This window comes from Natrix helvetica (genome assembly GCF_964273705.1).
Source record: "Natrix helvetica genome assembly, chromosome: 5".
Classification (NCBI taxonomy): Eukaryota; Metazoa; Chordata; class Lepidosauria; order Squamata; family Natricidae; genus Natrix; species Natrix helvetica.
Genome location: NC_138551.1, coordinates 78,422,085 through 78,435,739, shown reverse-complemented (window position 1 = coordinate 78,435,739; position 13,655 = coordinate 78,422,085). Strand labels below are relative to the sequence as shown.

General features: G+C 44.0%; 1 protein-coding gene across 4 annotated transcripts in view; it reads right to left on the bottom strand.

The window, feature by feature from the left end:
• Nucleotides 1-429: 429 nt before the first annotated feature.
• SLC16A12 (solute carrier family 16 member 12) overlaps nt 430-13,655 on the bottom strand; it is a 74,466-nt gene continuing 61,240 nt past the window's right edge. For all 4 annotated transcript variants that reach the window (XM_081954196.1, XM_081954197.1, XM_081954198.1 and 1 more), the window contains 4 exons: nt 13,236-13,379; nt 10,128-10,713; nt 7,084-7,343; nt 430-1,823 (listed from right to left, as the gene is read on the bottom strand). In XM_081954196.1, the coding sequence (XP_081810322.1) occupies nt 1,564-1,823; nt 7,084-7,343; nt 10,128-10,713; nt 13,236-13,379 (1,250 nt within the window). In that variant the 3' untranslated portion in view covers nt 430-1,563. The remainder of the gene's footprint in view (nt 1,824-7,083; nt 7,344-10,127; nt 10,714-13,235; nt 13,380-13,655) is intronic.

Below are 13,655 nucleotides of genomic sequence, written 5' to 3'. Positions count from 1 at the left end.
CTCTAATGTATCACACATCTGAAGATTTGTGTAGGTTCTTCCAGGTAGTCTAGACAAGTAACTCATCCAGGAGTTATTAAGTACCCAACTAATTAATTACCCAACAAATTATCCCATCACGGTCAACCTTTGAGCTGCTGTGTAGGCGTGGGTATGTACCTGATATATGCACACGCTGTCAGGCCTGCAGTTATATTCCTTTTTAGGATCTTTGGCCTGCCACACCCTCTATTATTTTCCTATGCTGTTCATTAGTGTAGTAGTTGGGATAAGAGGTGAATAGAAAGGAGTAGAATTGTGGAATGTGTTGTTGTCATTCTTTTCTAGAAGCCCAAGGTCATCTTTTGTCTCCGCACCTCTGCACCTGACCAGAACCAGCTGGGTGGAGATGCCAGCGTTGCCGAAGAAGATTGGACCATGTGATGGATTTATGGGTGTGGGGATAAGATCATGAACTTTCAACTGGGTGGAATCCCAGGAAGTTTTCAGATTTGGGATTCCACAGATGTGCCAACATGTCTGACTTATTAAATTGGAACTTTAAGGATAGTTTTGCCTTGGACTCTGATTTAATTCTGCATGATATTTGGAACGCTGACATACACATACATATACATTCTACTATAAACCTCTTTATATATAAAGCAAGAATTAAAACAACCACACTCAGATAAAAGTCAATCCCAAACACCATATAAAATATATGTGAGTATTACAGACATTTCTTTCCAATAAAACTGGTGCAAATTTATTATCAACTTATGTTTCCCCAGCAAGAACAGTAATATGGTAGCTGTGTTTTGGACATTATTGCACAGGCCAGCATCCATGCCTCTATGGACCACATAAAAGACAGTCAACTCTGTGGCTTCGAGATAGGAAATCGAATTATGAACAGAAATACATCATTGCAGCAGAATTCCAGGGCTGCTCAGGCCCAAGGGGAACTTAGATTGATAAATTCACCTAGGGGGTTCCAATTTCTTGAATGATCTTCCATTCCAATGTTGTCACACAAATTATTTTCAGATGCTTTGCAAAGGAAACCTCCAAGATGCTTCAGCCTTCCAATGCCCGTTTTTAATCTGCATATCCAAATCTAGGTAAAAGGCTTGGGTTGTGTTTTTTTTTTCAACAAAAAGGAGGCAAGTCACATTGTCAAAGATGGATCTTCATAACAGTTCCTTGCAAACAATGCTGAGGCATTTCGACAGATTTTGAGAGATCTAAAAAATGACATGAGAGAGCTTATTGCGCCACATCATTTGAACCATTTCTGCGTCCTGTTGCAGTGTCTCTCTTTCCTTTCCCCTTGATTACGAGTTGTTTCTAACATTGAGTTCATTTGCCTCACACTACAATACTGGGATCCCATCACATTTAACAAAATCATCATGATCACTGAAGCCTTTGTTTACTACAGGCTTTTTAATTTGTAAGGAAGACAGAACATTTCTGAATGAAAATTCTGTGGTTCCTCTCTCCCTCTGTTGGAGGGAAAAAAATCAACTGTGTAGCTTTGCAATATCTATTTTAGGCAAAAGGGGAGCATTGGCACATCTGTCATCTTTTGCTGTGGCTGTTTGGCTCCTCAACCAACAGTTCTTCACCTCTTTGATCCATTTCTCCAGTTACCAGATAAACTATGGTTCCATTTGTCCAACTTTCTTGTTTGGCCTGAGTGTCTCTGCTCCCTGGTCCTGAGGACGTGGGTATGATCTTGGCCAGCCGTGCGCAGCACAACAGTGTCGAACTGAGTACCATAGAAAACCCACAAAGCAGGAAAGATGCAGTGTAGTTGCCAGTTGTATCCACAAGCCAACCTGTAGGTAACACAAAAGATTCATTCATATATTTGGATTAGTTCACATACTTTTGTGGATCGGAGCTCATTGGCAATCAGCTGCAGTGATGGGATTCTGCCGGTTTAACGGGTTTGGTGATCGCGTGCTTTGCGCGCATGCAGAGTTTTAAGAACTTACCTTCTATGTTACTGCTGGGGAATAACACAGCTGAGGTGTGGCAATCTGCTCTACTCGCTAATCAGCTGAGCAGATATAGGTCAGTAAAGTGCAGGGGAAATTGGGCGGGAGCAAACCGGTTTGTTCCCGGCTGATCGTCGGAGGATATCGGTTCACTCCCAACTGATCGTCAGATCTACTGGTTCACCCAAACCAGTCTGAACTGGTCGAATCCCACCCCTGGTTAGGTGGGTTTATACAATGGAAATATGCTTATGGTTTACACTAGAAACTATGGTGTACAAATAATAATAGCACTTACAGCACTTTACAGCCCTCACTAAGTGGTTTGCAAAGTCAGCATATGACCCCCAACCATCTGGGTCCTCATTTTACCAATTTTGGAAGCATGGAAGGCTGAGTCAACCTTGAGCTGCTCAGAATTGAACTCCTGACAGTGGGCAGAGTTAGCTTGCATTCCGAACACTGCGCCACTGTGGCTCATGGCTAGAACGTCTTTCTTTGTAAAACCTAGCAACGTGTATACACCCAGCCAGCACTCATTGAAAACATGAGTTTCCTTACCCTTACCCTTGCAAGAAAACTGCATACTAAGTTATTAAATGACAAATCCATTCAAATGGCTGAGACCGTTAACTCTTTAGGAGGGCACTTAAGATGGATGTCCCCATGGATGTTGGGGCCAGAGTTTTGATGAGCTTGTCCTGGAAGGTAGGACATATCCTGGGGCTCCCCCAAAATTAATGTTATCTTGTTGGGATTTTTTCTACCCTTTCAGCGGGATTTATTATATTCTGCTTTTATTGTTGTCCCACTTCCCATTTTTGCAAGTTGAGCAGCCTTATAAAGACCTTAAATGAATGACTCCTTGCAGAATCAAAACATTTCACTTCTCCATTCTACGGTGTCCAGATTTCTTCACATTCATGAAAGACAAAATATCTCTCTGGAGCAGCAGGAAATAAACCTTCAGCTGCAAAGGCAATATGTTATGTTAAAGGGATAGTGGACTTTCCCAAGATGGGAAACGAAGATTGCCCAATAGCTATTTATTCCCCTGCACAGTTTTAGTAGTCCCTAATTTTCTAGAAACTGGGATCAAATCACCCAGTATAAGATGCTGTGTGGTGATGCGTGTGGGTGAAAAAAGCAAGCATTCTCAGTGGTGTCCATGTCTAAGTGGGCAGAATGGTGGACACAGCATTGTGATGTAGAGCCACTCCTTTTGAAGATCTGCTGGTCCGAAGCAGAGATGGCATTATAGTATATCCTTTCAAATACAGAATCCATCACAATATATGTCCACCATCTTGCTGGTTTTAACCTCACCTCCTCCACAGCTTCTGCTGACCCTTCTCATCAATGTCTCATTAGAATAAATCCCAGCATCCTTCATCGGATCCTGTGCACAGCATAACTCTGGAATGCCTTGAGCAATTTCAACCAAACTTGGTACACAGATGACTTACTCTCTAGAAAAAATTACTGCGGGGATAAGACACACCTAACACCCCTTGGGGCAGGTGTTCTGTTAAGATACAGACTGTTGTGCCTTAAAATGGCTTCTACTGTACTGCCATGAAATGGCTTCTACTGTACAGTGCAGTGGGGTTGCCATGGAAACGGCATCACAGTACTCCACAAGGGGGCTCCCTCTGGTAAGGGGGAAAAGTCCAACATTAGAAATTACATTTGGTCTGGACATTTTCCCCCAATAAATAAATAAATACCCGGGCAATGCCGGGTTATCAGCTAGTATGACATAAACAGCAGGAAAGGACCTGCTGAATCAACATAATTTAAGTCTGATTATCTTGGCAGAATTTCAGGGCCTTGGCACAAACATTTGGCTTAATTTCCTTTTTGGAAGAAAAGAAGGCATACGGTACAGCAAGCCTGGACAGAACATTAGAAAAGATTATGAAGAACGGGGACCTACAAAAACCCTTCTCTTCTTTTCTAATAAAAAAATGGGGATGGGTCTTCTTCCAGAGTTGTGTGGTTTTCAGGTCCTGGGGGAGGGGGAATGGAGCAAAGTGGTGGTGGGCACAGAAATAAGTGGAGACAACCAGGAACAGCTTTGAAGCAGTTTTTTAAGCCATGAAAGACTTGACTACTTTAACAATTTGAAGATAGACTGATCTAGATTGCTCCACCTTTTTGTTTTTTTGAAGGAGTTCATAGATTCAGAGAACAGAAAATGACCTTGGCAATGAAAGGGTGAGAAAGAGCCAAACTATGGTAGTAAGTAATAAAACAGTTCCTCATGTTTCAGATTCATCAAAGTCCTTGAAGTACTGCTCATAGAAGAGCAACAAGAGTGCATATTACTCCTTTCCCCTATTTTCCAGGTGGCTGGAGAAGAGATAAGAACACACTGCCCTCTAGTGTTGAGTTTATGAAAAAAATCACACTTTTGAACTGATTTTGTCCAAAGAACTGAGCATCTATCTGTTATTTCATGTGTGTTCATTTATAAATGAACGTTTATAAACATTTATAACATTTATTCCATACAGTCCGTTGTGTATTATTTTAAAGATCCCCATCATATATTCATATACGTGTAGGCAGATTCAGAGATTCATGAGGTCCACAAAGGTCCTTCAGAATGCCTTCCAAATCTCAATGGAATTGTGGTGTATCCTTTTAAGTAGACTTTACATTGTAGAAAAATGGAAAGAATTTTTCCTTCTTAGTCCCCAAAAATCAAATCAAATCAAACCTTTATTGTCAATGCACAACATGTGTGTACAATGAAATTGAATGAGCCTCCCTTGGTACAAAAAAAACACACATGAAGATTGTAGATGGGGATATTGAAGTAGACAAGTTTTTTTCTCCTTAAAAGGACACATTGCTTGTTCAATGAAGTAATCTGTTTGCTGGAGATCAGCAATCTTGGAGAAGAGGAATGAAAAAGTGAGATAAGGAAGAGATCTGGAGGACATTCTTCCTTGTGGACAGTATATTGTGAGGTACTAGACCAGAGGTGAGTTGCTGTTGGTTTGACCCCAATCTGCCGAACCCATAGTAGCGGCGGGTGAGAGGCTCTGACCACCTGCCCGGATGCTTCTGCGCATGCGCAGAGACATCGCACGCGGGAATGCAGCCAAACCAGTAGTAACAAAATTGGCAACCCACTGTACTAGGCCACTGGCAGAACTGATGTCCTGTGCTGATCATGGTCATCCTGCAGAGCTCCCATCATATCTCAAAAGGTTTTGGTGAAAAGTTGTTAGTCCAGTAGGTTTTCCAGGGGGCAATGCTCCCTTTTCTTGAACATCTCAAACATTGTTATACTTTTAGATGCAGTCTTATCCATCTGGGGAGTTGGACATATCCTGATTGTCTTCAAGAAGACCGTTGGCTTTGGTTCATCAATCCCAAAGCCTACTGATGCAGCCTCACAGCCTGTGACACACTTGTCCTGCATATACAAATATTGTTCACTGAAGCAGTGAACAAGCAGTGTCCTGCATATACAAATATTGTTCACTGAAGCAGAACTGACTTCTTTCTACTTTTCCAATTGATTCCCCACCACCGCCACCCTGTACACACATTTGTCTACAGCAGGGGTGTCCAAAAAAGGTTTGCCATCGCTGCCTTAGTTTATTTGACATTATGTCAGCACCTTGACTGGGAATCTGTTTTGCAGTTAGATAGATGTGTTGACTTCATCTCACAAGGACAAGAAGCAACGGATAGAAACTAATCAAGGAGAGAACCAGCCTAGAACTAAGGAGAAAGTTCCTGAGAGCAAGAACAACGAACCAGTGGAATATCTTGTCTTGAGAAGTTGTGGGTGCTCCATCACTGGAGGTTTTTCAGGAGAGATTGGACAGCCATTTGTCCAAAATGGTATAGGTGTAATTCTCATTCAGCTGGGGGCTCACAGGAGAATGGCGGAATAACAGATGTCGGGTTAGGAAAGAGGGAAGCTTTTAAAGACCCAGGAGTTTATTGGGAAGAGAAAGCTTCCACATGAAGGTGATGGTTTGCAGATGAAATGGCTAAAATGGATTTAGACACCTCTAGTGGTGATTGAAAGGGGTGCGGTGGCTCAGTGGCTAAGACGCTGAACTTGTTAATCACAAACATCGGCAGTTCATGTCCCTAGTGCCACGTAACAGAGTGAGTTCCTGTTATTCGTCCTAGCTTCTGCCAACCTAGCGGTTCGAAAGTACGTAAAAATGCAAGAAAAATAAGGACCACCTTAGTGAGAAGGTAACAGCAGTCTGGCTGCAGGGCCACACTAGAAACAGCAAAGGATTGGCCCACAGTGCCTCTGCCAGCAAAAATGGAGCTCGGGAGGGCTGTGTGTGACCCTCCAGGCTCCATTTTCAGCCACAACGGCCTCCTGCTGCTCTCTGCCAATAAAAATAAGAGCTCGGAGGGCTGCATGCAGACGATCAGAAAGGTCCGCAGTTCGGTGGTTTGAATCCCTAGCGCCACATAACGGGGTGAGCTCCCGTTATTTGTCCTAGCTTCTGCCAACCTAGCGGTTCGAAAGTACGTAAAATGCAAGAAAAATAAGGACCACCTTGGTGATAAGGTAACACCGGTCTGACAGCAGGGCCACACTAGAAACAGCAAAGGATTGGCCCACAGTGCCTCTGCCAGCAAAAATGGAGCTCGGGAGGGCTGTGTGTGACCCTCCAGGCTCCATTTTCAGCCACAATGGCATCCTGCGGGGTGAGCTCCCATTATTTGTCCCAGCTTCTGTCAACCTAGCAGTTGAAAAGCACGTAAAAATGCAAGTAGAAAAATAGGGACCACTTTGGTGGGAAGGTAAGAGCATTTCATACACCTTGGGCATTTAGTCATGGCGGCCACATAACCACGGAGATGTCTTTGGACAGCGCTGGCTCTTCGGCTTTGAAACAGAGATGAGCACCGCCCCCTAGAGTCAGGAACAACTAGCATATATGCGCAAGGGGAACCTTTACCTTTAGTGATGATTGAACATGCACTGATGAAGCTAAACAGACAGTTTTAATCCAGGAGAGATACGATTGACAGAACTGAATGAAACCATATTCGACAGGTGTATATAAACAGATCTGTATATTATTCTGATTCACCCCTCTATACTGACCTGCAACAGGTGGGCTGACCAGGTAAGGGACTGCATGAAGGAAGTAAATCATTCCAAGGGCGGAGGATAAGGAAGCGGTTCCCACCACATCTGCTGTCACCACAGGAATTAGAGTGATGTAGGCTCCGTCAAAATAGCCAAAGGTGAAAGAGAAAGGCAGCAGGAGTGAAAAGCTTTGGAGAACCGGAAGGAAGAGGCAACAGAGGCCATCCATTGCCACTGCAAAGAGGTAGCAAAGGTAACGGTACTTCTTCAGACACCTGAGAGGGAAGAGTCAAGAAAAGAAAGGAGAGAGTTAGTTGTGATGAGAACCTCTTTCTTCAAGCGGGTGGGATGTCCTTGATGGTCTTGTGGTTCCATCTTTTTTTCCCCCTGTGTTTGGCCTACACAGATTTTTTTTATTCTGACAGGCTAGCTATCATTTCATCCGAATAAAAAACAACAGCTGCTTTTCAGGTTATACGCTAACACTAAATTGTAGAGTCTTTTTTTCTTTTTACAACTCTGTAATCGCTTTTATGTGGGTGGAGTGGGGGGCAACTGAATGTCACTGAGCGTTTACTGGCCGGATGCCCTTCCTGATACCTAGACAGAGTTTGCAACAGGTAGTTTCTCTTTGTTCCCTGATAGAGAAACATCTGTCGCTGCCTAGGATTGAACTCTCAACCTTCCGAGTGGGAGGTAAGCATGTTGGCTCAAGGCCATTATGCCTCCCTCTAAAGAGTAGTGTCTATTTTTTAGAAATTAAACATAATCCATTTGCTTCATCTCTTTCTGGGATAAAATAAAATCAGAATTATAACTTATTTGGAAAACGTTTTTCAGACTGGTGGCTTATGGAAATGCTTCCATTCTTCCAGAAAAAAATCATGGAAAAATTATGTCCCTTTCCTGCCCTGCGTATTTTCCTCCCAAGCAGCTGCTTGATCTTTCATTTTTGCTTTATAAATGTAATTGGTTTCATTGTAGTAGTTTAAGTATATCATTCCCAAATCTGCCCAATTAGTATTGAGTCGGCAATTTTCAGAATTCCAACTATCAGTGCTGACTAAGAATATTACATTTAATCTCATATCTTATCAGGAAGGCACCAGGCCTAAGGAAGGCTGAAATAAAATATTTGGTGTCCTTTTTGTTTCAGCTGCAAAAGGCTTCAAGAGGCTCAGAGGAAGCATTAAAAGAATTAAAGTATTCTAGTAAAAACAATTTACAGGTCCGTAAAGGCTAGATTCATAAAAAGCCTAGCACTAATAAGACTCTTGTGAGCATCCTTCGGAGAGACTTCTGATATCCCACAAAAATAAAGGGTTTATCTCTAATGTCCTGTTTTACACTTGGCTAATGAGGATAATTAATGATAAATTAAATTAATCATTAATGATCAATGATAATTAATGAGGATAAGGGACATGATTGCTCAGAAGCTAAGACGCTGAGCTTTTCGATCAGAAGGGTTGGCAGTTTATTGGTTTGAATCCCTAGTGCTGCATAACAGAGTGAGTTCCCGTTACTTGTCCCAGCTTCTGCCAACCTAGCAGTTCAAAAGCACATAAAAATGCAAGTAGAAAAATAGGGACCACCTTTGGTGGGAAGGTAACAGCGTTCCGTGCACCTTCGGCATTTAGTCATGCCGGCCACATGACCACAGAGACGCCTTCGGACAGCGCTGGCTCTTCGGCTTTGAAACGGAGATGAGCACCGCCCCCTAGAGTCGGGAACGACTAGCACATATGTGTGTGGGGAACCTTTACCTTTACCTTAATGAGGATTAAAAAATGTTTGTAGCTCAAGGTTGAAATGAGAGGTCCTTGATGGTCTCTGAGCTTGGGTGTTCTCTTACAGATGTTTCATTCATTAAAATAGGTAACATCATAGGTGATTATCACTGTCTCCAGTTTGCCAACTAAATGTGGAAAAGTCATTGCAAAGGATTGGCAAAGGATTGGCATTCTGCTCCAATTGCTGATTGACTTATGGCTACTGTTTGGAAGGGAAACCAAGTGCAGAGCCTTATGTGGATCGTTACTTCAGGAAACTATGATTCCTACTTTGACCAAAGGAACATCTGATTTGTGGAAAAGCTGCAGGGAAGCAGCTTCTCTTATTCTACATTTCAGCCCTGGCCATGGACTATATGCACACACCCATCCAAAGGAAGGTCTGAGCCTTCAAATAACAATAATAATATGGGAGCAAGGAAAAACAAAAAAGGAATTAACTGCATCAGGTTGGGAGGGAGACCATCACAAATCATGCTCCTTAAAGCATGGCTGAGGGCAGCTGGGTGACTGGGATAGAGGTGTTAATCAATTTTCAAGTTTGCCTGAGTGACAGGTCACGGTGCAGAGATGCTTCATAGATCATTCAAACCCCTTAGGCAGGGGGGTTAAACTCAAGGCCTGGAGGTTGGATCCAGCACGTGGGGTGCTTAGATCTGGCCTGCAGGGTTGCCGTAGAAACAGCAAAAGACCGGCCTGCAGTGCCTCTGCCAGTGAAAATGGAGCTTGGGAAGGCTGTGGGTGACCCTCCCAGGCTCTGTTTTCAGCTGCGACGGCCTCCGGCTGCCCTCTGCCAGTGGAAATGGAAACACCACCTCCCCGAGCTCCATTTTCACTAGCAGAGGGCGACAGGAGGCCGACGCAGCTGAAAACGGAGCTCAGGAGCCCGTTTTCGTTGGCAGAGCGCTCGGGCCACCACAGACGCCCTCGAAACGAGTGACATCAAGATGGCAACATCCCCCCTGGCCATGCCCCCCCCAAGCCCTCTCCCCCCCCGAGGTCAAACACAACCCTGATTCAGCCCTCAATGAAATAGAGTTTGACACCCCTGCCCTTAGGGTTCTCTCAAGAGAAGGTGGGAAACATTTACATTAGAAGGAGAGAGCAGTTGAGGATGACTCTATTGGGTCCACAATGCTCTGAGAGTAATGCAAAGGCTGCATCACAAAGAAAGATCTTCTGCAAACAGCTCCTGGCACGCAAGGAGAGCATCCAACTGCCTATTGCCTTGGACTATCTCCTTCTCCCATACGGCCATCCACTTACCTCTGATCCGTGAGCCATCCAAAAGTAATGTTGCCAATGATGTCGATGACTCCAAGGACAGACATGAGAAAAGCCGCCTGTTGGTGGCTGACTCCGACACTTAATGAGTAAGGCACCAGGTAAACAAAGAGTGGACTACAGCCGTAAGCCATGAATAAGATGGACACTGCAAGCACCACAAAGTCTGGGGTCAGTACAAAGTTGTACTCCTGCTGCGAGCAGTGGCACGCCCACTTGTGAGACCATAGCTTGATCATAGGAGAACAGAAAGACCACTGCTTGAAGTCTGGCTTTGGCGCTTCCAGCTCAAGCTCAGAGAATTCCAGCATGTTCTTCTGCTCCTCTTTTCCCGCAATTGGCCTCATTAAGGCACCACAGACACAGAGGTTCAAAACGAAACCACCCAGGATGAGCAAGGCGCCGCGCCAGGAAAAATGCTCAATCAGAAGCTGGACCACAGGAGCCAGGATGAAGGTCCCAATGCCGCAGCCTGACATGGCAATTCCATAGGCCAGGGCTTTTCTCTTGTGAAAATAGTTGCCCACCATCGCTACGGCTGGAGAATATGAAAGAGCAAACCCCAATCCTGGAAAGAGAACGACACACACGTACAAAACAGGCAGAAGATAAATTAACTGCAGCAATCAAGAGGGAATGAGTAGTGAAACACTGTATGTTTGTTTTTTCAAAAATTATCCTTCCGATTTTGGGTTCATCTGCTTTTTAAAACATCTTTATGACAACTGAGTTGAAATAGAAGAGTGATCTAGTATTTTTGCGGACTTGCGGACTTAAATCTTAAGAGCCAGCATAAAGGCAGTGTGCTTTCTTTTGGTTCACTGTACCTAAGGCTAAAAGTCCAACTTATATATCACAGTCGAAACCTAATATTCCATCTATCTTCTATTAATCTGTTTATCTTAGATGCCAATCATTAATATATCTAAAGCTTTAGATTCTATAGATATTTCATTGCTCATAATAAATCCCATTAAGAAATCCTCTATGGCCTATACCCGTAATGGCGAACCTATGGCCCACGTGCCACAGGTGGCACACAGAGCCCTCTCTGCGGGTATGCCAGACGTTGCCCCAGCCCAGCTCTGCCGCGCATGCAAGCTCCTCCCACCATCCAGCTGGTCTTTGGCTCTCTGCTGCGCATGCGTGGGGGCAGGTCCTTCACCAATCTCCACAGTTTCCGCCCAGCGTACCCTACCTTTCTTTTGCATTCCTGCCGCCCGTGCCTTCCCCGATCTCCACAGGTTCCACCCCTCCGCAGATACCTCTCCACGGCAGGAAGGGAGGAGAAAGCCTGGAAGCGTTGGGGAGAAACTGTGGAGATCGCGACACCCCCCCCCACTCCACATTTTGGGCCTGAAAAGCCTCCTGCATCAACCTGGAAGCCAAAAGTGTGGGGGGCGGCATGCACAGGGAACACACACGCATGCGTGGGGGCAGGGTGCTCACATTGCATTTGGGGAATTGGGGCATGCGTACGTGCATTCACGCACACACGGACGCACTTTGGACACTCGGCACCAAAAAGATTAACCATCACTGGCCTATCAAGAACAGGGATGCATGTGTGGCAAGCTGGTGCAAGCATTCAAGTGCAAAGCTCAACTTACACAAATTGAGCTGCGTGCACATGTCTGTGCACCTCAGCCTGCTGCTCACACAGACCGGTTACCCTCTCCCCTTCCTCTCCAGCCAGGCTGGCAAGCCACAAAGGTTAGAGACCGCTGCTCTATGGATATTTTATAATGTCATCAATTAAAAAAAACAGATGCATTTACAGACAATGCTTCCAACCAAGGTTGATGGAGAAATGTTGGCCCAATACATCAAACATCCATCATAACACCAGATTTTTGTTCCTTGTATAAACAGGTTCTTGGCAGCATTTCAGTGCAATATTTCTGCAAAATTGTTATTCAACAGCAGGGGTCTAAGCAGTAAGCTCACATCACTACAGCTACAATGCAAGCTTTAATAAGTCAGCAATTTTAGCATAAACATTTCCATGTCTCATTTTGAACTAGGAGAGAACAATGGGATGCTTTAGTTTTGTTCTGTTTTTAAAAGGAAGGGCTCAATTCATTGGGAACAAGACTCTAGACAGTACAGTCTGCCACAAGTAAATATAGTCAATTAACCATTAAATGTTAAGCCCTCATATATACCCAGATGAAAAACAGCAAACCTAAATTTTAAATTCCAAAATTAAGATTTCGTCACGACTCAAATGTGCATATTATTTCCCAGACCTCATTTTAGTTCTAGTCCAAGTTTCTTTATATTCCTTTGCTGGTTTTGTGTTCAAAATATATATAAAATCTCTCTTGAAATTCTTTCTTCGGATATCAAGTCAAATACCTTTATTTTGGCAATCATCCAGCAAAAAAAGCTTTGACGAGTAAAATTACAACTGGGCCGTTACTTTTTGATCACTAGGCTAAACGATAAAAACGTGATGCTACTAGAGCTAATGTTATAAGTTTAAGATTTTAAATATCTAAGATAATTTTCTTGAAGGTAACTCCCACTGGATGGCTTTGTATAAACATTCTCTCTTACTTGATTCCCAAACAGGGAATTACAGTAGCCTAATTCAAATATCTAATGTGATGGTCCTCAACCTTTAGGGCACCAGGGACTGGTTCCGTGGAGAGGTTTTTCCATGGATCAGAGGGGGTGTGGTTTTGCGTGCTTGTTTGTGTGGTCCAGTTTCTGATATGCCGCAGATTAGTGGCGGTCCACAAGTTGGGGACCTCTGATCTAATGTACTCAAACTGTAATCAGAGATGGTATTCAACGGGTTCTCTCTGGTTCTGGCGAACCAGTAGCGGCGGCTGCAGGTGGACCCTGTCGCAGCCCCCCCCCCGACGTAATGCGCCCCGACGTAATGCGCATGCGGTAGGGAAGGCAAGTGAATCCCACCGCTGGCTGTAATCCTAAATAAATAAATTCAAGAGTAAATTCCGTGGAATGCAGTTGGATTGTATCCTAACTTCAGGCACAGGATGACACTCCCATGCATACTGAAGATAATAGAACAGCTCCCACTAATGTGTGCATAAACAATCATATCCATGCCAAAAATAATACCTGTAAGAATGCCCAAGGAAAGGTAAAGATGCTCCAAGGTGGTGGCAAAGGAACTCAAGATAAATCCAGCAGATGCAAGGAGTCCTCCAAGCATGATTCCCACTTGGCTAGAGACATGATTGCTGATGAAACTCCCAAGAGGTGCTTGAAAGGAAAAGAAATAGCAATAGGACTTAGACTTATATATCGCTTTACAGTGCTTTATAGTTCTCTCTAAGCAGTTTACAGGGTCAGCATATTGCCTGCAACAATGTGGGTCGCCATTTTACTGACCCTGGAAGGATAGAAGGCTGAGTCAACTTTGAGCCGGTCAGAATCGAACTGCTGAATTGCAGCCAGCCAGCAGGCAGAAGTAGCCTGCAATACTGCATACTAGCCACAGCGCCACTTTCATACCAGAAAAAGATTATTTCATTTAAA